Raw genomic sequence first — 26,542 nt, 5'->3', positions numbered from 1 at the left:
GAGGAGCAGAAGCTCTGGTTTTTAGCCGTTTTTGCTCGGTTGTCTTTCTTCTCCGTTGTCGTTTTCTCAGTTTTTACTCAATGCACTTATTTCTCTGCGCACATTGTGTATGATAACCTCCTCTTTTTTTCATAATAAAAGTTTTTCTTTCATAAAATGTCACCTTTAATTTGCACTCCTTTACATTGCAATGATAATATACCACTTTTACTACACCTTTAATAACTGTGTGTAAGGCTGAGACTATAAACCTGGCTTCTCTTGTCTGTTTTTCCATTCAGCCCCCACCACAGAGTAAGAAACGTTCTTATATCTCATAATGCTCAGGGTGATTGTCTGCTTACTTGTAGCAGGATCACATCCAGAAACCACATTGCGCTTTAGAATGGATTTTATTTGTTGCTACACTAGCTCATAATGACTAGGTTGGTCTGTATATTATGCTCCCTCACTGCCAGATTTGTAACTCTGTCTTGGTAAACTGTGGACTGTAATGAGACATTGGCCGTGTGTGTCTCAGCTGGAGGGCTCTGTGCTCTCATGTTTGTGGGCTATGACATTCTCTTGGAACAGGAGAGGGCTCTGTTGTGTTACGCTTTATTCTCATTAGATTTCTGCTTTAAATCTCTGTCAGAATTCAATCGTCCACATACAGTATGTGAATGTATAGAATGGGACACCTTGGAGCAGCTGTACATGAGCCTAACGTGAATGTCAGCTGACTTTAACGGTCCCTGTTGATGTCCATACGACCCTCTGTGACCCCCTCTTCACCCTCTCTGGTCCTGCAGGCCTCTAATCAGACTGACCTGGAGAACTGGGTGACGGCCATCCACTCGGCCAGTGCCTCACATCTGGCCAAACGCCAGGGAAAAGAGGACACCCTGCGGCTGCTCAGGACCCAGAGCAAAACCTTGCTGCAGAAAATAGACATGGACACTAAGATGAAGAAGATGGCCGAGCTGCAAATGACCGTCATCAGTGACCAGAAGAACAGGAAGGCGGTGGAGAGCCAGGTGAGGGAACATATTACACACTGAGCGATCGCTGGATTAGGAACACGTACCTTGTTTCTACGCTCACTGTCCATTTTATCAGCTCCACTGACCACACAGGAGTCCATCTGATGCTCTGCATACTTTGTAATCCCCATTTCACCCTGTTCTTCAATGGTCAGGACCCCCACAGAGCAGGTGTGATGTGGTGGTGGATCATTCTCAGTGCTGCAGTGACACTGACGGTGGTGGTGGTGTGTTAGTGTGTGTTGTGCTGGTGTAGAGTGGATCAGACACAGCAGTGTAATGTAGAGTGTAGATATACAGTGACCGTTGAGTGTATATGAAAAGTCACAAACATGTAAAGATAAATGGAGGTGTGTTGCTGTTGTTTTGCAGATCCAGCAGTGGGAGCAGAACCTGGAGAAGTTTAACATGGAGCTGTTCAGAATGCGCTGTTATCTGGCCAGTCTGCAGGGCACCGAGCCGCCGAACCCAAAGAACCTGCTGGGCGCCGTTGGACGCCCTTCCAAACTGGCCCTCAGCCGTCTGGGCATCTTCTCTGTGTCTTCGTTCCATGCCCTGGTGAGGAGAGAACACCACTTTCACTGGTCAAGCTAAAAAAAAGCCAAGTTAGAGTTAGGTGTAGAAAGGTGGGGATCACTGCCCTATCAGACTACACCTTGGCTAGACTCCTAACCCCTCATTCTCGTAACGTCTGTGCCATTACAGTGATTGTAAATCCATCTGGATACGTGTGTCTGCCAAGTGCTGTAAGTAATGTAAATAATAGCAGCACTTCCCGTGTCACATCTTCAGTCGTTTAGAGGCGGTTCCTAGCTCTTAAAAAGATACAGGAGCAAACAGTGGTTGCGTATGAAGTTAATCTTGGTTAATTACACTTGCATACTTGGTTTAATGGTTTGCCACAGTTAATTTCTACATGGATATGAGTCAGAGGATTCAGTTTTGGGCGGAACACTAGTAAGACAGCACCATACACAGCCATTTTGCTCTTTCTCTCAGCTCGCGGTTGGCTGTCTGGGAATTTTCTCGGCTTCATCCTTCATTCCCTGCTCAATAACAACAACTACTCACTTACTGAACCAAAGTGACCTATGTGTGTGTGTGTGTGTGTGTGTTTATAGATGTGCACACGTGACGAAGCCACTCTGAAAAGACGTTCCCGCTGCCACACTAGAGGCGTCCGTAGCAAGAGAAGCATTTTCTCCTCTCAGAAAGGACTGGACAGTCTGAGCAGACGAAACCATGAAAAGAGACAGTCCCTGTCCCAGGTAGAGTTCAAAACAAACACTCACTCAGAAGCACACACACGGAGACAGCATTTAAAAGAATCTACGCTGTATTCCCAAACATCTGTGAACACCCCTTCAACATAGAGCTTAGAGCCATGTCTGCACACGAGCCTGAGGTCTGTAAACTCAGTGCCAAGAGTGGTCTAGAGTGGTGTAAATCAGCCGTGCAGATAAAGAACACGGTGTAAAGTATTCCCAGAGTGCAGAAGCTGTCAGAGCAGCAAATGGGGTACACACTACACTGCAATGATCCTTTTTAAACAAACGATTTAAAAACCATCGCCATTTCCCTGTTGTTTTATAGTATCACTACTTTACTGCAACCAAAAACCTTGCACTAGGCTGTGGTGGAAAAGTGAACCCTTTTTTTTGGTCTTATCACCTGTGTAAACAGCTCTTTATGATCGGGGGCCTGGCTCCCGCCCCGTGGCACCTTTCTGAAGCCCCTCTGTTTGAAACCTGTTTGAGTCCCTGGCTCAGATTAATCTGTTGAAAAACACTGGTTGCTGGAATGCGCTTTAACACTCTTTATAAAGCGTGACCTACAAATTCCCCGCCTTGTTTTGCCTGTAATCTTTTTATCTGGCTAATTGCTAAGGCACTGGTCATGTGCGTTTGGAAAGCAGAACAGCTTCTGGACTGTTGCCCCCTTTTTATTTGTTAGCGGCTGCCTGACATTCCTGTTACAGAGGAAGGCGTGACGGGTTCATTAAAACCAAAATCAACAGGCCAGTGCATGAATTACATTGCTTTCTATACAACCATGCATTAGCATTTGGAAGGTTTGTCTGCTCATATTTGCATTATGGGTAATAGACTGTCATACAGTGTCAGGGACCATGTAGAGCCCCACACGGGGCCAATTCTTGCCCTGTTCAGTGCCTTTGTTACATTCACTCAGCATGTAAAGATCATTCCCTAGTAAATGTAGGGGAGTTATGTTTTGTTTGTGTTACAACGTCACAAAATGAACACTCATAAATCTTGTTCACACTTCAGTCACATTTTATTGTTAATCTGATTAAACAAATCTATAATAAGACTTTGCTAATCTGGTCTCAAAGAGTTTATTTGATCTCTTGGAAATATAAAAGCAACATGGAGCTTGTATACCGTGTTAAAAATGGAGATCTAAGAAATCTTCTGGAATGGCTTCTGAATGGAGCCTCTGTTGTTGCTACTCAGGGATCAGCACTGCAGAAACGGCACTATGTAACTTTGGGGGAGGGTAGGAAAATACCAAATCTTGCCTAGTGTTGCTTAAAAGAGGCAAAGACCAGCACTCATGTAGTAGGCTTGATATGTTACTCATCAGTGGTGATTGCTCAAAGACTGCAAGGGAAGCTCAGCTTCCCCTAAAATGTAAAAAAATAAGTGATCAAATATATACTGTTGTGTGTACATGTCATTGAATAAATATGCACAACAACGCGCTCAACTTTTGTTCAGAATCAGCTTCTTATCACTGGTAAAGACGCGGCTTTCCTCTCAATCATTCCCGCAGCTTCACAGTGCTTTATACAGTGAGGACGTCCACAGAGTTCAGCAGCGAAGTGCAGCGAAACGAGACGAGTCATTGGATAAATGCTGGGCTTTGTCCCGCCCATCGGACGCTCAGCGTCTCTGGGGGTCTATGGGGCAGTGGGCTGGCCTCGGCTGGCCTGAACGCTCAGCTTCTGCATGATGATTGGATGATCTGTCTGAGGCTAAATCCCTTTTTGAGTGACAGAGAAATGAGCGAATCAGCGATCCTTTGGTGTAAAGATCCGTGGGAGCACAGGCGGACACACTTCACATGGGCCAAGGCCGTTTAAGCAGCCTAGCTCTGCTGGCCATTGAGAGGACACTAGTCAGGTCCCTGGAAAAGACGCCTTGTTGGTACGACAGGGTCACAGATCATTTTCTTAAAAAGGAACGGAGGGTAGAATTTACGTATAAATAAACCAACACATTTTATGATGTAGGCTGAAATTGAGCTTCCCCTCCTTGAAAGACCAGCATCCGCCACTGATACTCATATAAACAGCACTATTGCTATATAGAGACGTCTGTTTTGTCCACATAGTAGGTGCTTCAATCCCGACTGAGCTGTCAGGTCAGGAAACACGAAAACACCCCCAACCCCTCCACCCCTCTGGGGTATTACAAACCCTCCCACCACTTCACTCCTCAGCTCTCATGCTGCAGCTGAAACAGCAGGAAAAATACAACAGCGCTGTTCATTTCAGCTCAAATCTCCAAATCCAGGAGCTCCAAATCCACGCACATGCTCCCCGCCTGAGTCACGAGCGATTGGAGGTGATTGCTCAGCCCCTGCAGTCTGGTAATGACCCACAGCAGCTTAATCTCAGCCCAAAGACCCCTAATAACACTCCCCTCCAATGAAGGAGGTTAGCATGAGCCACATGTGCCTAATTGCTGCAAGCTGGAGAGGGCAGGAGAGAAACAGAAGGTTTGTGTAAAACCACATAGATATCGCACAGCTGGAAAAGACTGGCCTTCTGTCATCTGCAGTCTGCCCGGCTCTGGTCAGCAGCAGACATGGCCATGGGGAATTGGAGGGTGGGTGGGGGGGGGGTCAGTGTGATTACTTCCAGAAGGCTTTGATGACTTGGCTGAGGTGAGTTATCATCACTGACCCCCAGCAAGCACTGAACTGCTCCAGATGCGGCACTGGTTCAACTTGTTAACGCTAATTCACCCCATCTCCGTCCTTTCAGGTGTTTAAGGGTGGCTTTGGGTGAAGGATTTCCAGTATGCCCCTATGATCAGCTCCAGCCCCCAGGCCCGGGTTGTGGTGTGATGTGTGTGGTCATTGTGTGTCTGTCTGAGGTGCTGTGGAGGATGGTGATGGCTGGTTGGGACAGACGGGCGTCTGGGTGAGGGAGACAGTGGCTCGTGCTGGTGAAGGCTGCTGCATTAGGCTGCCCACACTGAGCTGTAATTACAGCATCACTCGGGGCTTTGATTATTTCCTTCCAAACCTCAGAAACCCCTTTCTGTTCCGATCCGGGGAAAGGAATAGTATCAAAGCTGCTGACTCAGACGTACGGTTTCTAATTAGGAGCAAAGATAGAAACCCTGCTGCTTTTTTTGGGGCACGGATGTTACCCTGGAAGGATACTGATGCGTTTGTTTGTTTGTGTCTTATTCTTGTTGCAGATATTTGAAGGACACACCCCTGGAACTCTTTGCCATCCAGCAACGCAAAGCAGCTCTGAGGTACTTACACACCACGGCATAAAGGAATAGAATCTGTTCCTTTTATGGGCTAAACTGTTTTTACGATCTGATCTTGTTCTGCTTCTTATGTAGAGACGCTTCAGAATTGTCCCACCTCCTTGTCGGAGTCTGTCCAATCACAGCGCTGTAAAATCTGGCTTAAAGCCAGAGCCTCTGCTCCTCGCTCCTCCTGGGTCCCGGTGAACAGCGGGCGGCTCGTTATCATTTAAAGCAGCAGGCGCCGAAAGCGGTCGCTCTGAACAGGGCTGTTTAGACAGGGGGAGAATTCAGCTGTGGTGTTTGATCCTTGTGGCGTTTTGGCAGGTGTGCGGAGAGTAGCATCACTGCCACCGCCTCCCTGACACATTTGTTGTGTTACTGATTAGAACGTGTGGTTTAAAAATCTACACCACTAGGAGGGCCTTAATGAAGAGCCTAATGGATACTGCAGCTCTTTGCACATCCCATAATGCCCATATGTGCCATTCAGAGCGTTCACTTTCCCCCATCCAACTCAGCAGGTGCCCCCTCACAGACTTTCCCCACCAAATGGAACCAGGTTTTCCCACTGTCTGTTTGTTAAAGCCCCATGCTGTGCCAGGCCCAGGTGCCAGCGGCATTGTTGGACAGGAGCTTTCTCACCCCTCTAATCCCCTGAAGGAGGGAGCGGGAGTGTGTTTCTGAGGGTGGGGGGTGGCTCTCTCTGTTCTCCGAAGGCTGGGCTTACACAGCTGTCCCAGCAGCCTGCTGCTCTGTTGACACTGCGCTTTGTAAACAGGCCGACGGCGTGTGAAGAGCCTCCATAGAGAAGGGGAGGAGCCTCATTTCATCACAACAACTATTGTCAGTGAACTCTGACCTCAATGAGGTGTTGCCATGGGCACCAGATACATTAGCATTAGCTGTTGCTCCTTTAACTTCTGTAACTTAAAAATGAGTGTTTACATTGCTGTCCTTGACGTTACAGGGGTTTTATATTCCACATTAGGAAAGCCCTACCCACCCACGACAGACTTTATTAATCCCTGAGGGAAATTCAAACGTTACAGCAGCAAACGAATAGTGTGAAAAACTAACAAACACATAATCAATGATCAAATTTACACTGTAACCCTGGAGATATAAAATATTATGTTTAATTATAATTCAAGTGAACTTACATAAAAGCTATAGAATTCATACACTAGCTCTGTGAATATACAAATATCTGTCCTCATTCCTTCCCAGCAGAGACTGGACGGTTTGCTCAAACTGCACCCTGCAGCGCCCCCTGAAGGCCTTCTCTGGGACTGCCCTGTGGAGAGCATGGTGCTGGTGTCCATGCCTGATGGTCAGGCCCTCAGTGTTCCCGTGAAGCAGGATTTCCTGGTGTCCGACCTTCTCTCCGTGGCCTGCAAGGTAACTCCTGTCTCTGTCTTCTACAGGAGCTTCTTCTGCTTCTGAGTCAGCATTTCCTCCCTCCTGTGGTTATCCTGAACTTGATGAAAGAAGTGAAAAAAGAGCCTAGAGCAGCTTAAAACTATCCCCGTGTCCCTGCATTAATCACCTCACATTCTTCAATAATTAATCACGTATCCTGGAAGCTCTTCCTCCTAAAGCAGTGGATCAGCCAAAATGTACCTGTACCCCATCCTCATTTCCCCAAATGTAGTGGATCGGCCGAGCCTCGTTTGGTGTCAGATGTTTGCTTATATTCCACTGTCTATATTTTTAACATTGGTTTATTTTATTTTAAAAGGCCTTTCCTAAGCCTTACCCTCAATGCTCCAGCACTAAACTAAAAAAACGAGATCAGACAGAAGACATGTCTCTATATTCTACAATGGGTTCCCTATCAGTGGCTCCCACCAAGGTTGTAAGAAACCTGGGTGTCATGGTTGATGACCAGCTGACCTTCGCAGATCACGTTACCGCTGTAGCTCCATCGTGCCGCTTCTCCCTATTCAACATAAGGAAGATTAGGCCATACCTAACTCAACATGCAACACAGCTCCTCGTTCAGACGTTAGTAATCTCCCGTCTAGACTATTGCAACGCCCTCCTGACAGGTCTTCTCCTGACCGCTACAGATGATCCAGAATGCGGCAGCACGCCTGGTCTTCAACCAGCCTAAAAGAGCACATGTCACGCCCCTATTAGTTGAGCTGCATTGGCTACCCTTAGCTGCTCGCAACAAATTCAAATCACTAATGATGGCCTTCAGAGTGTTCACTGGTTCTGCTCCCATCTCCCTCAATAGACTCTTAAAACCATACGTTAGCGCCCGCCCTCTCCGTTCCTCAGAGAAGCGCCAACTAACACGACCAACCCCCCGTACAGGTCAGTCGAGGCTATTCTCATCTCTGGTACCACGCTGGTGGAGCGAGCTTCCAAGCACTATCAGAGCAACAGAATCCCTCTCTGCATTCAAGAAATCATTGAAAACCCAGCTCTTCCAAGAGTATCTCTCTGAAAGTCTTTCTTTAATGCACTTATTACTTCCTGGCATATTACACTCAATGTAAGGTACTTTGTATAAATCGTGCTGTAGTTTGAATGTTAGATCCTCTTTTGTAAGTCGCTTTGGATAAAAGCGTCTGCCAAATGCATAAATGTAAATGTAAATGGGTTAAGAGGAAAAACTGCAATTTTCACTGTAACATTGCTGTTTCTGGTTCCAGGCGAGGCAGATGGACCCATCACAGCATTGCTTGCTTGTGAAGAGGCGTTTGGGTTCAGACGTTGAGGCCAGGTCTTCGGCTCCCTCTGACCTTCTGAGAGAACTGGTAAGACGTCAGTTTCAGTGGCTGTATCATTATCTGTAGCGTGATGGACTAAGACCAGTGTCACAGCTGGGATTTATATTTCAGTCTGTGTAACGTTTGTTGTTTGTATCCTGCGAGTGTCAGTAAGAAGAGAGGAGAGGAGAGTTAGTGTAAGGTCTCTCTGTGCTGAACTGAACTGGATCTCAGTCCCGTCGATGCTCTTGTTTCCCTCAGGTCTACGATGAACTCGAGGTTTGCCCTCTCAATGTGCGCACTGTACTCATGTCACGTCAAGACAATGCCATGGATTTTGGTGAGTTTGCAGGACATTTAGTGGATACACAGCATGTTGTGTGTGGTTTTCTGTTGGTCCTAGGGTGCTACACAGTCCATTAATATGACTTACATATATTTATATTGGCAGCACAGTGGCGCAGCAGGTAGTGGCGCAGTCACACAGCTCCAGGGACCTGGGGGTTGTGGGTTCGATTCCCGCTCCGGGTGTATTCCCACCTTGCGCCCAATGATTCCAGGTAGGCTCTGGACCCACCGCGACCCTGAACTGGATAAGGGTTACAGACAATGAATGAATATATTTATATTACCAAAGAACATAGTTTATTCATTCAGTCATTGTCTGTAACCTTTAAAAAGCAGATCAGGGTCACGGTGGGTCCGGAGTCTACCCAGAATCACTGGGCGCAAGGCAGGAACACATCCTGTAGGGGGCGCCAGTCCTTCACAGGGTAAAAATACAAAGTGAAATATCTAATAAATGATTAAATTCACCTCCTGTTTTTTTGTCAGGCTTGAGTTTGAATACACTTCTGACTTCTTTAGGTTTGTTTTGAGATGAAATGTAATGGGGTTGTGTTCTTCCTGCAAAAGGAAGCACAATGCAATAAACAGTAGATTTTTTGTAAATTCAAACCGTAATTTTACAAACACTAACGAGGTAAATATTTAAATTTGAAGCTGCAGTTTTAACAGAACTTCTATTCACTAAAGTGAGGTTTAAGGTAGATACTACATGACATAATATATAAAGTTAAATCACGACTAGATGATGGTTATTAGTAGTTAATCGTAAGTACAGCACCAGTGTGGACCTTCCGTGTGCCAGGATGTTTCTGACAGTTCTGAGAGTTCTTTGGTAAATCTCCCTCTCTTCCTCATGGGTGTATCATGTGATGTGTGTGTGCAGGTTTTGCAGTGACGGGGCACGTGGATGGCTTGAGGAGGAGCCACATTTTCATCAGTGAAGTGCATCCAGGTTCCCTGGCCTTTGCTGAGGGTAATTCATCTCCACACTCTGAACTCTCCTTGCACTGCAGCATTTATGTTCTTTACCAGCGGAGGATGGACAGTGTGGTGCTACGCAGCACATAACACTGATGAGGACTTGTGTGTGACATTTATGCAGCAGCTGTTAGGTTCTGGTGACAGAATAATTTCATGCAAAAAAATAATATTTAAAATAAATTGTAATTAATGGGGCGGCACGGTGGCGCAGCAGGTAGGTGTCGCAGTCACACAGCTCCAGGGGCCTGGAGGTTGTGGGTTCGAGTCCCGCTCCGGGTGACTGTCTGTGAGGAGTGTGGTGTGTTCTCTCTGTGTCTGCGTGGGTTTCCTCCGGGTGACTGTCTGTGAGGAGTGTGGTGTGTTCTCCCTGTGTCTGCGTGGGTTTCCTCCGGGTGACTGTCTGTGAGGAGTGTGGTGTGTTCTCCCTGTGTCTGCGTGGGTTTCCTCCGGGTGACTGTCTGTGAGGAGTGTGGTGTGTTCTCCCTGTGTCTGCGTGGGTTTCCTCCAGGTGACTGTCTGTGAGGAGTGTGGTGTGTTCTCCCTGTGTCTGCGTGGGTTTCCTCCGGGTGACTGTCTGTGAGGAGTGTGGTGTGTTCTCCCTGTGTCTGCGTGGGTTTCCTCCGGGTGACTGTCTGTGAGGAGTGTGGTGTGTTCTCTGTGTCTGCGTGGGTTTTCTCCGGGTGCTCTGCTTTCCTCCCACAGTCCAAAAACACACGTTGGTAGGTAGATTGGCGACTCAAAAGTGTCCGTAGGTGTGAGTGTGTGAGTGAATGTGTGAGTGTGTGTTGTCCTGTGAAGGACTGGCGCCCCCTCCAGGGTGTATTCCCACCTTGCGCCCAATGATTCCAGGTAGGCTCTGGACCCATCGTGACCCTGAACTGGATAAGGGTTACAGATAATGGATGGATGGAAATTGTAATTAATGTATCATATTCTTTTTTAGATCTTGCTTAGAGGTTAAAACCTAACATGAAAAGAGGCAGTCAGTGAAAATGTATTTGACTCTGAAAGACCTCCTAAGTTTGGTGTATATCATCAAGCACAATGAATAATATCAAGCTTGCATTCCTATCATTCTCCACAATGCAATTCCAAATTACGAAAAGCGTATGTGATACATGATTATTTTATTTTTTGAGAATTACTAGAATATTCTTTTGAACCTCTGATTGTTTGTGTTCTTTTGAGAACTCTGTTGAACCTCCTTTTGATGTGTTCAGGGCTGAAGTGTGGGGACGAGGTCCTGGCTGTGAACGGAGTGACCGTGTCCACTCTGGATCTGGGGCTCATTCACACCTTCTTCAGTCAGAACTCACTGCAGCTGGTCCTGAGGCGTGAGGAGCTCGTCTCTGATCAGAGCGGCGTGTGGCCAGAGTGTGACCCCAGTGACCCCTACTGCCCTCCTCCGCTACCCAGCCCCACACACACACAGCTGGCATCTTCAGGTACACTTCAGAGAAGATACTAATTCAGACATTTATTTCCTCACTCGCCCATTCACTCATTCACTCATGTTTAACAAAATGCTCCATGTGACTGTCTGTGAGGAGTGTGGTGAATTCTCTCTGTGTCTGCGTGGGTTTCCTCCAGGTGACTGTCTGTGAGGAGTGTGGTGTGTTCTCCCTGTGTCTGCGTGGGTTTCCTCCGGGTGACTGTCTGTGAGGAGTGTGGTGTGTTCTCCCTGTGTCTGCGTGGGTTTCCTCCGGGTGACTGTCTGTGAGGAGTGTGGTGTGTTCTCCCTGAGTCTGCGTGGGTTTCCTCCGGGTGACTGTCTGTGAGGAGTGTGGTGTGTTCTTTCTGTGTCAGTGTGGGTTTCCTCCGGGTGACTGTCTGTGAGGAGTGTGGTGTGTTCTCCCTGTGTCTGCGTGGGTTTCCTCCGGGTGACTGTCTGTGAGGAGTGTGGTGTGTTCTCCCTGAGTCTGCGTGGGTTTCCTCCGGGTGACTGTCTGTGAGGAGTGTGGTGTGTTCTTTCTGTGTCAGTGTGGGTTTCCTCCGGGTGACTGTCTGTGAGGAGTGTGGTGTGTTCTCCCTGTGTCTGCGTGGGTTTCCTCCGGGTGACTGTCTGTGAGGAGTGTGGTGTGTTCTCTCTGTGTCTGCGTGGGTTTCCTCCGGGTGACTGTCTGTGAGGAGTGTGGTGTGTTCTCCCTGTGTCTGCGTGGGTTTCCTCCGGGTGACTGTCTGTGAGGAGTGTGGTGTGTTCTCTCTGTGTCTGCGTGGGTTTCCTCCGGGTGCTCCGGTTTCCTCCCACAGTCCAAAAACACACGTTGGTAGGTGGATTGGCGACTCAAAAGTGTGAGTGTGTGAGTGAATGTCTGTGTGTCTGTGTTGCCCTGTGAAGGACTGGCGCCCCCTCCAGGGTGTATTCCCACCTTGCGCCCAATGATTCCAGGTAGGCTCTGGACCCACCGCGACCCTGAACTGGATAAGGGTTACAGACAATGAATGAATGAATGTGTGAAAGGGGCTTCAGTTCAGCCTGAGCTACACTCTCGGCTGGAAATAATAAACCTCCTGCTGCTTGTCTTATGAGAGCATTGGTAATGACCGACCTTCTTCACAGCGAGACTCTCACAAACAAACAGATGTCAACACATTCTCACCCAGCCCTAGGTACAAACAGGGAACTGTAATTTAGAATTGTGCTGGAGGTGCTTTTCTGTACACAGGGATTTGTGATTTAGAAATGATGACGTTTTATTTGCATTGGCACCGAATTAAGAACAGAGAACAACACACACAGTGGAACCTCATAGCGTTCAATTAACACCTTGAGTGTTATTTTAAATCCAGCTGGGAACACATTAGCACTGAGAGTGTTATTTCCACACTGGCGTTTTTGGAGTCAGACTGAATTTGTCTTATTTCCCCTTCCAGCCAAGTGAACTGAACCGTGCTTTTCTGAGAGTCATGCAGGTGGGTGTTTGGGGAAGAGAGAGAGAGACAGAGAGAGAGAAAGAGACTGAATGAATTGTTCTTGTAGACTGTTAATGAAATCTGATCAATGCTGCTTTACTCCGGTCAGCTGAATCCCCCCCAGGCCTCACTCGCAGTTAAACTGTCTCTAATGGCTAACACTATTCACAGTTTCTCCCAGCGGCACTTCATCAAAATAATCCCCTTAGACTCTTAAGAGCTGGGACCACAGTCCTGGACTTTCAGGGTTGAAACACCATTGGCACTGCACGATTATTTCAAGACTAGGCTTAGGATTTTTATAAGAACCCCACTGTCACCTCTCTTACTTCGTTCCTCAATCTCCTCAGTAACAATAACAACACACTAGACACCTGAGGGTAGATTCATACGCTGTAAAAACCTCTCCAGTTCTTGATGAGCCTCCCCAAGTAAAACTAATCCTCTCAGTGGCCTCATTAACTCATTAAACCAAACCTGTTCCCTTTGTTTCTGCTCCTCTTTTCTTTCTTTTAGATGTGTGTCAGTTCCTGGAGGTTCCGGGGGATCCAACGGAGGTGCGGGATAAAGCCGAGCGCTGCAGAAAGGTGAGCCGGAGGACTATCTGTTTGAGGAGTGTGTGAGAGTAAAGCAATGCCTGGTGAAGACCTTTAAGACTTTTGAGAGATGCACGTATCTAGAGCGACTTACAGTTTTAATTGTGTTACAGAGGGAGTAGAACCCAGCTTTAGGACTCTGATCAATGTGCACATACTGGTTATCGTGTTACTGAACTGCATTTTGCTTTTTGGAGTTCAGTCGCAGGGGTGTTGCTGCTTTCTGACATTTTTTAACATTAGACAAACCTTCAGGGCAGAAACATACTCCTGAATAGTGAACAGAAATCATACATAACGACACCCAGCTGCCCCGTGATGGACTGGCGCTCCGTCCAGGGTGTGCTCCTGACTCGTGCCCAGTGATTACAGAAGTGGTTACAGGAGCATGAATAAATGAAGAAAATATATAACAATAAATCGTAGTCGTCGCCAGTGAGTAACTGTGCAGTTTATGATGTGTTTTTATGACCTTTCTGGCTGTGGGATTGTGAATATGACGCTGTAGTAAAACGCTGGACCATTATCTACTCTTATAATGCTTTGTTATTAGACTATTGCCTCTGAAAAGATCATGTTACAGTGTGATTTATTGCATAGAGCAGTCACACACACACACACACACTGATTTATCTGTGTCTGACCATTTCTGGGTTCTTTCTAATTAAACCTTTCACCTAACAAATATATATTGATATTAATTTGATTCTAGTATGATGTGTTTTCTACATCCTTCTGCCGTTTTTCCCCATTCTTGACGTCTAGCAGCTCTACAGCGCAGTTGAAAGGCCTCCCAGGGGAATTTATCAGTTTGTCAGCTCTTTATTACTCTGTGGCAGGACAGATTATGAAGACAAATGGCTGGAATTCTGTTCAGAGCTGCGCTGAAGGTGGACCATGTGTGTGACTCTGAGATAAAGCTCCAGAAGCTCATTGTTATTCAGTAGTCCTTCAGCTCTGTGCCTAAATGACCTCTTTAGCACGCTCAGTATTGTTATTTGGTGGTTTAGCTTTAGTAAGCTAGCTGCTAAAAACATTAGCAGCAGTCTTGATGTCATGTACATGGGTCCATTCTCTCTGTGTCTAAGTGGGTTTCCTCCGGGTGACTGTCTGTGAGGAGTGTGGTGTGTTCTCTCTGTGTCTGCGCGGGTTTCCTCCGGGTGACTGTCTGTGAGAATTGTGGTGTGTTCTCCCTGTGTCTGCGTGGGTTTCCTCCGGGTGACTGTCTGTGAGGAGTGTGGTGTGTTCTCCCTGTGTCTGCGTGGGTTTCCGCCGAGTGACTGTCTGTGAGGAGTTGGTGTGTTCTCCCTGTGTCTGCGTGGGTTTCCTCCGGGTGACTGTCTGTGAGGAGTGTGGTGTGTTCTCCCCAAACACCATTTTTAAATTCTTTGAATACAATATTATCCCCAAGAACAGAACACATCAATCCACTTTTTCCTGATATGAATCAAGCTTAAAATGAATGAAGTGACCCATAAATTCTTCTTAAATTGCTTAGAATAAAATGACAAGAGCAGGAGAATGTTGGCGTTACCAAATATATGCTTTAAAATACACTTAATAAATTCATATGTTAGGCTCTGTGATGTGAACTGAATTGCAGATGTAGTCCAGGTCTTTTAGACCTTGTTCTCACTTGTTTGCGTCATCCATTTTTAATATTGGAATAGTAGATAAAGTGGATAGAAATTATCCATGTGAAAATATTGGTGTAAATGCATCAAGAATTCAGGAGGTGGTCTGGAATGCATTTTAGCCAGATGTTATGGTATTGTAAATGAACCTGCTTCTCCAGTCACATCAGACAACCAAAACCCCACCCAGTAGAGTGTGCCACAGTGTGGTCTATGACCTCAAGAAGGTTAATCATGTAGGACACACACCTTTGGTCTATGGATGAAGCCTGACCTACCACACAGTTACCAAGTGTAAATGCAGGATGCAATCCACAGATCAGTTTTAGCTTTTCCCTTGTGGACCTTCACTGTAAACATCTATCTTTAGAAACGGGTCTGATTTGCCCTGTAGCGTCAACACAACCAAATGAATCCCTCTGACATTAGGATGTTGCTCCTGCTTTTTTGCAGAGTGTGGAGACGGTGTGCACACATTACCGCTCTTTCCCTGAAGACCCAGGCCTGACTGTGGAAGGTTATAGAAACCCTTACTCCTCCGACAGTGGTCCTGCCAGAGGGAGCCCGAGACACATGTCCGTCACCGAGAGACTGCAGAAGGTCATTCAGGAGCTGGTGGACACGGAGAAGTCATACGTCAAGGTATGACACCAGATCATGCTTCACTGCTCCACACAAGGCCTGCACACATTATACCTCTTCTTTTAACCTGATGTCCTTCATGGGGCTTGGAATATACCACGGTATAACAAGGTTAAACATCAGCTGGATAAAGAGCAAAATTATTTAAAGTTGTTTGCTCATTTGCTTGAATTGGTAAAGTGAAACGACCAAAGAAAATCAGGAATGAAGCACACAGTATGTATTTTGCGACTTATTAAATGGTTCGGTTTTGATGTCAGTAATACACACTGTATGCCATTGTTGCAACAATATGTTGCATGGAAATGCGGGACATGCAGAGTGTTATATTAACGTTAGCATTGAGGCTAAAAGATTAATCACTGTTATAGCAGAATCGCGATTTCAAAGACTGCAGTTTTTAAATCACATGAGCTGCAGAGTATACTTTGGCCTATTTTGTTTTTTGACAGTCCTTCACAGGGCATTCACACACATTCACTCACACACTCACACCTATGGACACTTTTGAGTCGCCAATCCACCTACCAACGTGTGTTTTTGGAGTGTGGTAGGAAACTGGAGCACCCGAAGGAAACCCACGCAGACACGGAGAACACACCACACTCCTCACAGACAGTCACCCGGAGGAAACCCACGCAGACACAGGGAGAACACACCACATTCCTCACGCTCCTCACAGACAGTCACCCGGAGGAAACCCACGCTGACACAGAGAGAACACACCACACTCCTCACAGACAGTCACCCGGAGGAAACCCACACTGACACAGGGAAAACACACCAAATCCTTACAGACAGTCACCCGGAGGAAACCCACACAGACACAGGGAGAACACACCACACTCCTCACAGACAGTCACCCGGAGGAAACCCACGCAGACACAGGGAGAACACACCACACTCCTCACAGACAGTCACCCGGAGGAAACCCACACAGACACAGGGAGAACACACCACACTCCTCACAGACAGTCACCCGGAGGAAACCCACGCAGACACAGGGAGAACACACCACACTCCTCACAGACAGTCACCCGGAGGAAACCCACGCAGACACAGAGAGAACATATCACACTCCTCACAGACAGATCACTAACTGACACATGTGGTACATAATTATTGCTAAAAAATTCAAAATGACTTGGCTGTAGATTTGTCTCACGGTTTGATTTCCCGTGTAATGTCGATCTCCATCTGTGTGTTAAAGGACCTGGGCTGTCTGTTTGAGATCTACCTGAAGCCTTTAGAGAGACAGACCTTCCTCAGTCATGGAGAGGTGAGTGGCTGCCTCTCTGTAGCGCTCCAGAGAGCACTTACACATAGACGACTAAACCACGACCGTGAGTCTTTTCAGGCTCTAACTGCAGTTTTCCGCTCCTCCCACCAGATGGAGTCTTTGTTTGGCAGTCTGCCCGAGATGCTGGACTTCCAGAGGATTTTCCTTCAGACACTGGAGGAGAGGACCACCTCATCTCCAGACTTCAGGACACTGGAGACACCAGAGCAGCTGAAGGTGATTCAGTGATTTTAACCTGCATTGGGTGCACATTCACATACACACAGTTGGACTTTAGGAGTGGGTTTGTGGGGATCTTACTAAGGCCCATGCGATACAAATACCAACGTTTATTATCAGGAAAATACTGTGAGAAATGAGACACATATCCATAGCCATATCACAACAAGCTACCTTTGTTCAAGAGCCCTTACAAGGGCACTAGACAATGAAGAGGCAATTAGGGCTTGGCAGAGCACTAACACACTCACCCAAATCTCCCACACACCAACTCCAACACAACTAACCATGCCAGGACATACATATAACCCCCAGATTGTGCCCCCAAGCACACAACAACTCTAAAATAGTCCCTCTGGGAGCCGCTAGGCCTCCCCCCGTGAACCCCCAGCCCCGCGCAAAGTCTAGCGCCTCCACAGTAGTGTAGTATATGTAGTATTCAAGTAAAAAACCAGCTACGATTGTTATTTTACGTCCAGAAGTAGTGTTTACATAAAGTTTGATGTTGGCAGGTGTTGAATGACTGGTGTAAAAGCCTGATGTCTTTGCCAATACTACAGTAAATTAGTGAATGAACTCACAAGCATCACAGATTCATACACACTTTTTCCTGTGATGTAACTATGTTCAATGATGTTTGAGCTTTGTTTTTTTGGTCCTGTTCCCTGCTCCATGCAGAAACTTCTCTTCTCACTGGGTGGATCCTTCCTGTACTACGCAGACCACTTCAAGCTCTACAGCGGCTTCTGCGCCAACCACATTAAAGTCCAGAAGGTTTTAGAACGAGGTAAACACGATCTCACAGTTGATTTTTATTGATCCATAGGAGAACAAAACTAACATCCCCATCGCTGTGATCCCTTTTATAGCAAAGACAGACAGGACGTTTAAAGAGTTCCTGGAGGCGAGGAACCCCACCAAACAGCACTCGTCCACGCTGGAGTCCTACCTGATCAAACCTGTCCAGAGAGTGTTGAAGTACCCTCTGCTGCTGAGAGAACTGGTGTCTCTCACTGACCCCCACAGCGAGGAGCACACTCATCTCACAGGTAACAAGCACACACCATCGAAAACACACAACACTCCAAACAGAGACATAAAAGCATCAGTCAGTAACAACGTCGCATGTCTGCATTGTGTCCAGTTACTGGTTACGTTTGTTCTCACACTTCCGTCTGTTTCAGAGGCACTGAGGGCGATGGAGAAGGTGGCCACACACATCAACGAGATGCAGAAAATCTATGAAGATTACGGCACTGTGTTTGATCAGTTGGTGGCAGAACAGGGCAATACTGAGAAAGAGGTGCGCAATAAAGTCATAAGTAAATAAACATCATGGAAGTGAGGTGAATTAGCGGTGTGAAGCTTAACATTACAAAAATATGACACGGTATTTTAAACGCAACATATTCTCCCCTTTTTCCAAAAGTAAACACAATTCTGGGGTTCAAAATACCACAAGGATCAAACCCCACATCAGCGTTCTCCCCCTGTCTAAACAGCCCTGTTCACGGCGACCTGTTCCTTTAAATGATAATGAGCCTCTGTTTACTTTTTAGTCATTTTTACTTGGTTCTCTTTCTTCTCCGTTCTCACTTCCTGTGTTTTTACTCACACACGCCTTGGGCATGTTTTGATTCTTGTTTGATCCCATGCTTTAGTCTTTGGCAGCCCACAGAAAATGGAGGTTGTTTTATTTCAGTGTGTGTGCTGGTGGACTCCGCTTTTAGACTTATGTATCTGTACGTTCTACATAAACTGAGTCTTGTTCAGCGGTTTCAGCTGTGTTGAAATGTCCGGAACCTGTGTGTGTCTCGCAGGTGACGGAGATATCGATGGGAGAGTTCATCGTCCACAGCTCTGCTCTCTGGCTGAACCCTATGCCCTCCATGGGCCGCATGAGGAAAGACCCCGAGCTCACTCTCTTCAGTGGGTATAACTATGGCCAGCAGTGCTGTTTCCTGCTGTGGAAAACAATGTGAAGTAACGAAGAAGCTCTATGAAATAACGCATCACTCTTTGTGTCCCACAGTCTTCAAGAGAGCGGTTATTGTGGTGTACAGGGAGAGCAGCAAGCTGAAGAAAAGGATGGTGAGTCTGAATGGTGTAGATATGATAAAAACCACCATGCATTTTTCTCTAAAGCCCTTAGAAGGACAGCCAGGACATGTTTGGTGTCTGAAGTGTGTAGAGAAGATGGCAGTGTACTTCTGTTTTATTTTCTCGTCTCGTTTAGTCACATGGGGAACCACTGGTCTTCTTAGCTTCCACAGATACAGCCCCAGAGACCCAGAGGAACCTGGAAACTGGAGACACTCCTGGTGAGGGAAACTCCAGCCTGGACTGGGAAGCCTTGCCCTTAAGCGAGGGAGTTCCAAGTCTTTGGAACTGTGAACCCAGGCGCTACCGACTGAGCAGACTCAGTTCACGTGATGGTGCTGGGTGCAAGGCACTCCCTTTTCCTCCAGGTTGGAGTTTCCCTCGCCAGAGGAGTTCGAGGGAGCTCAAGCAGATGAGTGGTTCCCCCATAACAACCTTCTTGTGTGGTCAAAGGCAGTCACTTCAGGTCGAATTTGTTCAAATGGAAATGTTAATGCTCTTTGTGTTTCCTGAAGCAGACCAGCTCCCGTTCTGGAGATCTGGACCCCTTTAAGTTCCGCTGGCTCATTCCTGCCTCGTCTGTGCAGGTGCGGCCTGGAAACTCAGCAGGTGGGTGTTTATACACAGGTCCCTCTGTCAGCGCGGAAGGGTTTCAGTCAGAGTTGTCTCGCATTTGTCTTCACACCTCACCACCGCCGCAGCCTCTGTCCGGGACCTGTCTGAAAGCTCAGGTGTCTCTGACCCTGCTGTCTTCCCTCTTTTACAGGATCTGAAGACCCCTGTCTGTGGGAGTTAGTTCACACTAAGTCAGAGTTGGAAGGAAGACCAGAAACAGTCTTCCAACTCTGCAGCAGGTGAGTGATGAGGTTTTATGTCTAAAAGCTGAATGAGGTGAGTGTGTGACTGGGTGAGTGTGTGACACTGTCTACAGGTATGAGTGTGTGTGTGACTGGGTGAGTGTGTGAAACTGTCCACAGGTGTGAGTGTGTGAGTGACTGGGTGAGTGTGTGAAACTGTCCACAGGTGTGAGTGTGTGAGTGACTGGGTGAGTGTGTGAAACTGTCCATAGGTGTGAGTGTGTGAGTGACTGGGTGAGTGTGTGACACTGTCCACAGGTGTGAGTGTGTGGGTGACTGGGTGAGTGTGTGAGACTGTCCACAGGTGTGTGTGTGTGGGTGACTGGGTGAGTGTGTGAGACTGTCCACAGGTGTGAGTGTGTGAGTGACTGGGTGAGTGTGTGAAACTGTCCATAGGTGTGAGTGTGTGAGTGACTGGGTGAGTGTGTGAAACTGTCCATAGGTGTGAGTGTGTGAGTGACTGGGTGAGTGTGTGACACTGTCCACAGGTGTGAGTGTGTGGGTGACTGGGTGAGTGTGTGAAACTGTCCACAGGTGTGAGTGTGTGGGTGACTGGGTGAATGTGTGAGACTGTCCACAGGTGTGAGTGTGTGAGTGTGTGACACTGTCCACAGGTGTGTGTGTGTGTGTGTGTGTGTGTGTGTGAGTGAGTGACTGGGTGAGTGTGTGAGACTGTCCACAGGTGTGAGTGTGTGGGTGACTGGGTGAGTGTGTGAAACTGTCCACAGGTGTGAGTGTGTGGGTGACTGGGTGAGTGTGTGAAACTGTCCACAGGTGTGAGTGTGTGGGTGACTGTGTGTGTGTGTGTGTGAGTGAGTGACTGGGTGAGTGTGTGAGACTGTCCACAGGTGTAAGTGTGTGGGTGACTGGGTGAGTGTGTGAGTGACTGGGTGAGTGTGTGACACTGTCCACAGGTATGAGTGTGTGGGTGACTGGGTGAGTGTGTGAAACTGTCCACAGGTGTGAGTGTGTGGGTGACTGTGTGTGTGTGTGTGAGTGAGTGACTGGGTGAGTGTGTGAGACTGTCCACAGGTGTGAGTGTGTGGGTGACTGGGTGAGTGTGTGAGTGACTGGGTGAGTGTGTGACACTGTCCACAGGTGTGAGTGTGTGGGTGACTGGGTGAGTGTGTGAAACTGTTCACAGGTGTGAGTGTGTGGGTGACTGGGTGAGTGTGTGAGACTGTCCACAGGTGTGAGTGTGTGGGTGACTGGGTGAGTGTGTGAGACTGTCCACAGGTGTGAGTGTGTGACACTGTCCACAGGTGTGTGTGTGTGTGTGTGTGTGTGTGAGTGAGTGACTGGGTGAGTGTGTGAGACTGTCCATAGGTGTGAGTGTGTGAGTGACTGGGTGAGTGTGTGACACTGTCCACAGGTGTGAGTGTGTGGGTGACTGGGTGAGTGTGTGACACTGTCCACAGGTGTGAGTGACTGGGTGAGTGTGTGAGACTGTCCACAGGTGTGAGTGTGTGAGTGTGTGACACTGTCCACAGGTGTGTGTGTGTGTGTGTGTGTGTGTGAGTGAGTGACTGGGTGAGTGTGTGAGACTGTCCACAGGTGTGAGTGTGTGGGTGACTGGGTGAGTGTGTGACACTGTCCACAGGTGTGAGTGTGTGAGTGACTGGGTGAGTGTGTGACACTGTCCACAGGTGTGAGTGTGTGGGTGACTGGGTGAGTGTGTGAAACTGTCCACAGGTGTGAGTGACTGGGTGAGTGTGTGAAACTTTCCACAGGTGTGAGTGTGTGAGTGACTGGGTGAGTGTGTGACACTGTCCACAGGTGTGAGTGTGTGGGTGACTGGGTGAGTGTGTGAAACTGTCCACAGGTGTGAGTGTGTGGGTGACTGGGTGAGTGTGTGAAACTGTCCACAGGTGTGAGTGTGTGGGTGACTGGGTGAGTGTGTGTGTGAGTGACTGGGTGAGTGTCTGACACTGTCCACAGTTGTGTGTGTGTGAGTGACTGGATGAGTGTGTGACACTGTCCACAGGTGTGTTCCTGCCTTGCGCCCAGAGATTTCAGAGAGGCACCAGACCCACCACAGTCCTGATTGAAAATGAATGAATGAATGAATCAGTCAAAACCAGTAACCCATGCTTACTTCTGTCTTCTTCTCCTCCTCTGTTTCTGCAGCAGTTTGGAGAACAAAGCCATCGCCGTGAAGGCAGTCCGCTCCATCCTGAGAGAAAACGCCAAGAGGAGCGTTCCAGCTGAGAGAGGGTCCAGAGATTATCTGACCTTTCCCAGGAGAAGCCACCCAGCAGCGGTCAGAACCAGCTCCTGGCTCCAGAGACTCCAGCCGCAGTCAGATGGCCTGAAGCGAAGTCCGCTGGACTCGGATGAGAGCAGACTAGGTGGGGACACACACTCTGAGCCTGCGTGCGCTCCCAGAAACGAGAGCTCCTGCCTCGGCAAGAGGGCGAGACTCTGCTCCCTGACCAGCTCGCTGGAGGCCCAGCTCCAGAGACTCAGCTTCATGGAGCCACAGGGGGGTGGCCACGGAAACTCCAGCAGCCTGCAGGCTGGTCAGCTTACTCTGCTGGAGGATCCTTCTACAGTGGACCTGGACACCCTGCTGACCAGAGACTGCAGTGTACAGAACCTGACCTCTGTCTCAAACCAAGACTGCTTCTACGATACTTTCATGGGCATCCAGAAGGCTGCCATCCCTACACTCTAGCTCCATCAGGGGTCATCTGTTTTGGTCCTGAAGCCTTAGTCCAGCAGATTTGTTCTGTCCCATGATGGTTTTTACAGTTACAAGGTCTTGTCTGGCCCCTTGAGACTAGTAGCTGTCCTGGACCTTACTTCTCCAGGACTAGAACTGGACTCTCCTGCTGTAGGTGCCTTGATTTACTGAGGACACACACAGCTGAGTTACATGACTTAAAGCAACACTAGGTAGTATCAGAACCATACAATTACAGCTACAAATACACTATGATGCTCCTCTGACCTGTAATAGCAAGAAAAGAGCCTTTGTCCTTGCTACTGCACTGCAGAAACTGCACTATGTATATTTTGAAGGAGGTTGGGAATCCACCAACTCCCCCCTCGAGTCAGGACAGTACTGTAAAAATGAATTACTCCCTGCAACTGTAGGGGGAGCCCATGAGCAAAAAAAAAAAAACAGACCTTACCTAGTGTTTTTTTAAAGTTTAATCCTTTTACTCTGGCCCTCTTCACGCTGGACACTGACATCCATCTCGAGTGATCTGATCTAAAATGGACAGCAGTATTGTTTAGAGATGGGCGATATGACCCTAAAATCATATCACAATATTTCAGGGTTTATTTGCGATAACGATATTATTGACGGTGTGACAAAACACTGAAAACTATTTTATTAATTTGAAGAATATTTAGCGCGGAACGGTGGTGCAGCAGGTAGGTGTCGCAGTCACACAGCTCCAGGGGCCTGGAGATTGTGGGTTCGATTCTCGCTCCGGGTGACTGTCTGTGAGGAGTGTGGTGTGTTCTCCCTGTGTCTGCGTGGGTTTCCTCCGGGTGACTGTCTGTGTGATGTGTTCTCCCTGTGTCTGCGTGGGTTTCCTCTGGGTGACTGTCTGTGAGGAGTGTGGTGTTTTCTCCCTGTGTCTGCGTGGGTTTCCTCTGGGTGACTGTCTGTGAGGAGTGTGGTGTTTTCTCCCTGTGTCTGTGTGGGTTTCCTCCAGGTGACTGTCTGTGAGGAGTGTGGTGTGTTCTCCCTGTGTCTGCGTGGGTTTCCTCCGGGTGACTGTCTGTGAGGAGCGTGGTGTGTTCTCCCTGTGTCTGCGTGGGTTTCCTCCGGGTGACTGTCTGTGTGGTGTGTTCTCCCTGTGTCTGCGTGGGTTTCCTCTGGGTGACTGTCTGTGAGGAGTGGTGTTTTCTCCCTGTGTCTGTGTGGGTTTCCTCCAGGTGACTGTCTGTGAGGAGTGTGGTGTGTTCTCCCTGTGTCTGCGTGGGTTTCCTCCGGGTGACTGTCTGTGAGGAGTGTGGTGTTTTCTCCCTGTGTCTGCGTGGGTTTCCTCCGGGTGACTGTCTGTGAGGAGTGTGGTGTGTTCTCCCTGTGTCTGCGTGGGTTTCCTCTGGGTGACTGTCTGTGAGGAGTGTGGTGTTTTCTCCCTATGTCTGTGTGGGTTTCCTCCAGGTGACTGTCTGTGAGGAGTGTGGTGTGTTCTCCCTGTGTCTGCGTGGGTTTCCTCCGGGTGACTGTCTGTGAGGAGTGTGGTGTTTTCTCCCTGTGTCTGTGTGGGTTTCCTCCAGGTGACTGTCTGTAAGGAGTGTGGTGTGTTCTCCCTGTGTCTGCGTGGGTTTCCTCCGGGTCACTGTCTGTGAGGAGTGTGGTGTGTTCTCCCTGTGTCTGCGTGGGTTTCCTCTGGGTGACTGTCTGTGAGGAGTGTGGTGTGTTCTCCCTGTGTCTGCGTGGGTTTCCTCCGGGTGACTGTCTGTGAGGAGTGTGGTGTGTTCTCCCTGTGTCTGTGTGGGTTTCCTCTGGGTGACTGTCTGTGAGGAGTGTGGTGTGTTCTCCCTGTGTCTGCGTGGGTTTCCTCCGGGTGACTGTCTGTGAGGAGTGTGGTGTTTTCTCCCTGTGTCTGCGTGGGTTTCCTCCGGGTGACTGTCTGTGAGGAGTGTTGTGTGTTCTCCCTGTGTCTGCGTGGGTTTCCTCTGGGTGACTGTCTGTGAGGAGTGGTGTTTTCTCCCTGTGTCTGTGTGGGTTTCCTCCAGGTGACTGTCTGTGAGGAGTGTGGTGTGTTCTCCCTGTGTCTGCGTGGGTTTCCTCCGGGTGACTGTCTGTGAGGAGTGTGGTGTTTTCTCCCTGTGTCTGCGTGGGTTTCCTCCGGGTGACTGTCTGTGAGGAGTGTGGTGTGTTCTCCCTGTGTCTGCGTGGGTTTCCTCTGGGTGACTGTCTGTGAGGAGTGTGGTGTTTTCTCCCTGTGTCTGCGTGGGTTTCCTCAGGGTGACTGTCTGTGAGGAGTGTGGTGTTTTCTCCCTGTGTCTGTGTGGGTTTCCTCCAGGTGACTGTCTGTAAGGAGTGTGGTGTGTTCTCCCTGTGTCTGCGTGGGTTTCCTCCGGGTGACTGTCTGTGAGGAGTGTGGTGTGTTCTTCCTGTGTCTGCGTGGGTTTCCTCTGGGTGACTGTCTGTGAGGAGTGTGGTGTGTTCTCCCTATGTCTGTGTGGGTTTCCTCCAGGTGACTGTCTGTGAGGAGTGTGGTGTGTTCTCCCTGTGTCTGCGTGGGTTTCCTCCGGGTGACTGTCTGTGAGGAGTGTGGTGTGTTCTTCCTGTGTCTGCGTGGGTTTCCTCTGGGTGACTGTCTGTGAGGAGTGTGGTGTGTTCTCCCTATGTCTGTGTGGGTTTCCTCCAGGTGACTGTCTGTGAGGAGTGTGGTGTGTTCTCTCTGTGTCTGCGTGGGTTTCCTCCGGGTGACTGTCTGTGAGGAGTGTGGTGTTTTCTCCCTGTGTCTGTGTGGGTTTCCTCCAGGTGACTGTCTGTAAGGAGTGTGGTGTGTTCTCCCTGTGTCTGCGTGGGTTTCCTCCGGGTCACTGTCTGTGAGGAGTGTGGTGTGTTCTCCCTGTGTCTGCGTGGGTTTCCTCTGGGTGACTGTCTGTGAGGAGTGTGGTGTGTTCTCCCTGTGTCTGCGTGGGTTTCCTCCGGGTGACTGTCTGTGAGGAGTGTGGTGTGTTCTCCCTGTATCTGTGTGGGTTTCCTCTGGGTGACTGTCTGTGAGGAGTGTGGTGTGTTCTCCCTGTGTCTGCGTGGGTTTCCTCCGGGTGACTGTCTGTGAGGAGTGTGGTGTGTTCTCCCTGTGTCTGTGTGGGTTTCCTCCGGGTGACTGTCTGTGAGGAGTGTTGTGTGTTCTCCCTGTGTCTGCGTGGGTTTCCTCTGGGTGACTGTCTGTGAGGAGTGGTGTTTTCTCCCTGTGTCTGTGTGGGTTTCCTCCAGGTGACTGTCTGTGAGGAGTGTGGTGTGTTCTCCCTGTGTCTGCGTGGGTTTCCTCCGGGTGACTGTCTGTGAGGAGTGTGGTGTTTTCTCCCTGTGTCTGCGTGGGTTTCCTCCGGGTGACTGTCTGTGAGGAGTGTGGTGTGTTCTCCCTGTGTCTGCGTGGGTTTCCTCTGGGTGACTGTCTGTGAGGAGTGTGGTGTTTTCTCCCTGTGTCTGCGTGGGTTTCCTCAGGGTGACTGTCTGTGAGGAGTGTGGTGTTTTCTCCCTGTGTCTGTGTGGGTTTCCTCCAGGTGACTGTCTGTAAGGAGTGTGGTGTGTTCTCCCTGTGTCTGCGTGGGTTTCCTCCGGGTGACTGTCTGTGAGGAGTGTGGTGTGTTCTTCCTGTGTCTGCGTGGGTTTCCTCTGGGTGACTGTCTGTGAGGAGTGTGGTGTGTTCTCCCTGTGTCTGTGTGGGTTTCCTCCAGGTGACTGTGAGGAGTGTGGTGTGTTCTCCCTGTGTCTGTGTGGGTTTCCTCCGGGTGACTGTCTGTGAGGAGTGTGGTGTGTTCTCCCTGTGTCTGCGTGGGTTTCCTCCGGGTGACTGTCTGTGAGGAGCGTGGTGTGTTCTCCCTGTGTCTGCGCGGGTTTCCTCCGGGTGACTGTCTGTGAGGAGCGTGGTGTGTTCTCCCTGTGTCTGCGCGGGTTTCCTCCGGGTGACTGTCTGTGAGGAGCGTGGTGTGTTCTCCCTGTGTCTGCGTGGGTTTCCTCCGGGTGACTGTCTGTGAGGAGTGTTGTGTGTTCTCCCT

General features: G+C 48.7%; 1 protein-coding gene across 1 annotated transcript in view; it reads left to right on the top strand.

The window, feature by feature from the left end:
• The window catches only part of LOC136701911 (rho guanine nucleotide exchange factor TIAM2), a 32,857-nt gene extending 9,436 nt beyond the window's left edge, over positions 1–23,421 (top strand). The window contains exons 8-28 of the mRNA XM_066676700.1: positions 792–1,016; positions 1,395–1,580; positions 2,144–2,290; positions 5,474–5,533; positions 6,761–6,931; positions 8,194–8,298; positions 8,512–8,590; positions 9,482–9,571; positions 10,800–11,024; positions 13,009–13,079; positions 15,176–15,364; positions 16,575–16,643; positions 16,755–16,880; positions 17,562–17,670; positions 17,753–17,932; positions 18,068–18,186; positions 18,704–18,812; positions 18,916–18,974; positions 19,499–19,592; positions 19,750–19,837; positions 21,968–23,421. Coding sequence (XP_066532797.1) covers positions 792–1,016; positions 1,395–1,580; positions 2,144–2,290; positions 5,474–5,533; positions 6,761–6,931; positions 8,194–8,298; positions 8,512–8,590; positions 9,482–9,571; positions 10,800–11,024; positions 13,009–13,079; positions 15,176–15,364; positions 16,575–16,643; positions 16,755–16,880; positions 17,562–17,670; positions 17,753–17,932; positions 18,068–18,186; positions 18,704–18,812; positions 18,916–18,974; positions 19,499–19,592; positions 19,750–19,837; positions 21,968–22,514 — 3,048 coding nt within the window. The 3' untranslated portion in view covers positions 22,515–23,421. The remainder of the gene's footprint in view (positions 1–791; positions 1,017–1,394; positions 1,581–2,143; positions 2,291–5,473; positions 5,534–6,760; positions 6,932–8,193; positions 8,299–8,511; positions 8,591–9,481; positions 9,572–10,799; positions 11,025–13,008; positions 13,080–15,175; positions 15,365–16,574; positions 16,644–16,754; positions 16,881–17,561; positions 17,671–17,752; positions 17,933–18,067; positions 18,187–18,703; positions 18,813–18,915; positions 18,975–19,498; positions 19,593–19,749; positions 19,838–21,967) is intronic.
• The last annotated feature ends 3,121 nt before the right edge of the window (positions 23,422–26,542 follow it).

This window comes from Hoplias malabaricus, chromosome 7, assembly GCF_029633855.1.
Source record: "Hoplias malabaricus isolate fHopMal1 chromosome 7, fHopMal1.hap1, whole genome shotgun sequence".
NCBI lineage: Eukaryota > Metazoa > Chordata > Actinopteri > Characiformes > Erythrinidae > Hoplias > Hoplias malabaricus.
The sequence above is the reverse complement of the archived record's forward strand: the minus strand, read 5'-3'. Positions and strand labels throughout refer to the sequence as shown.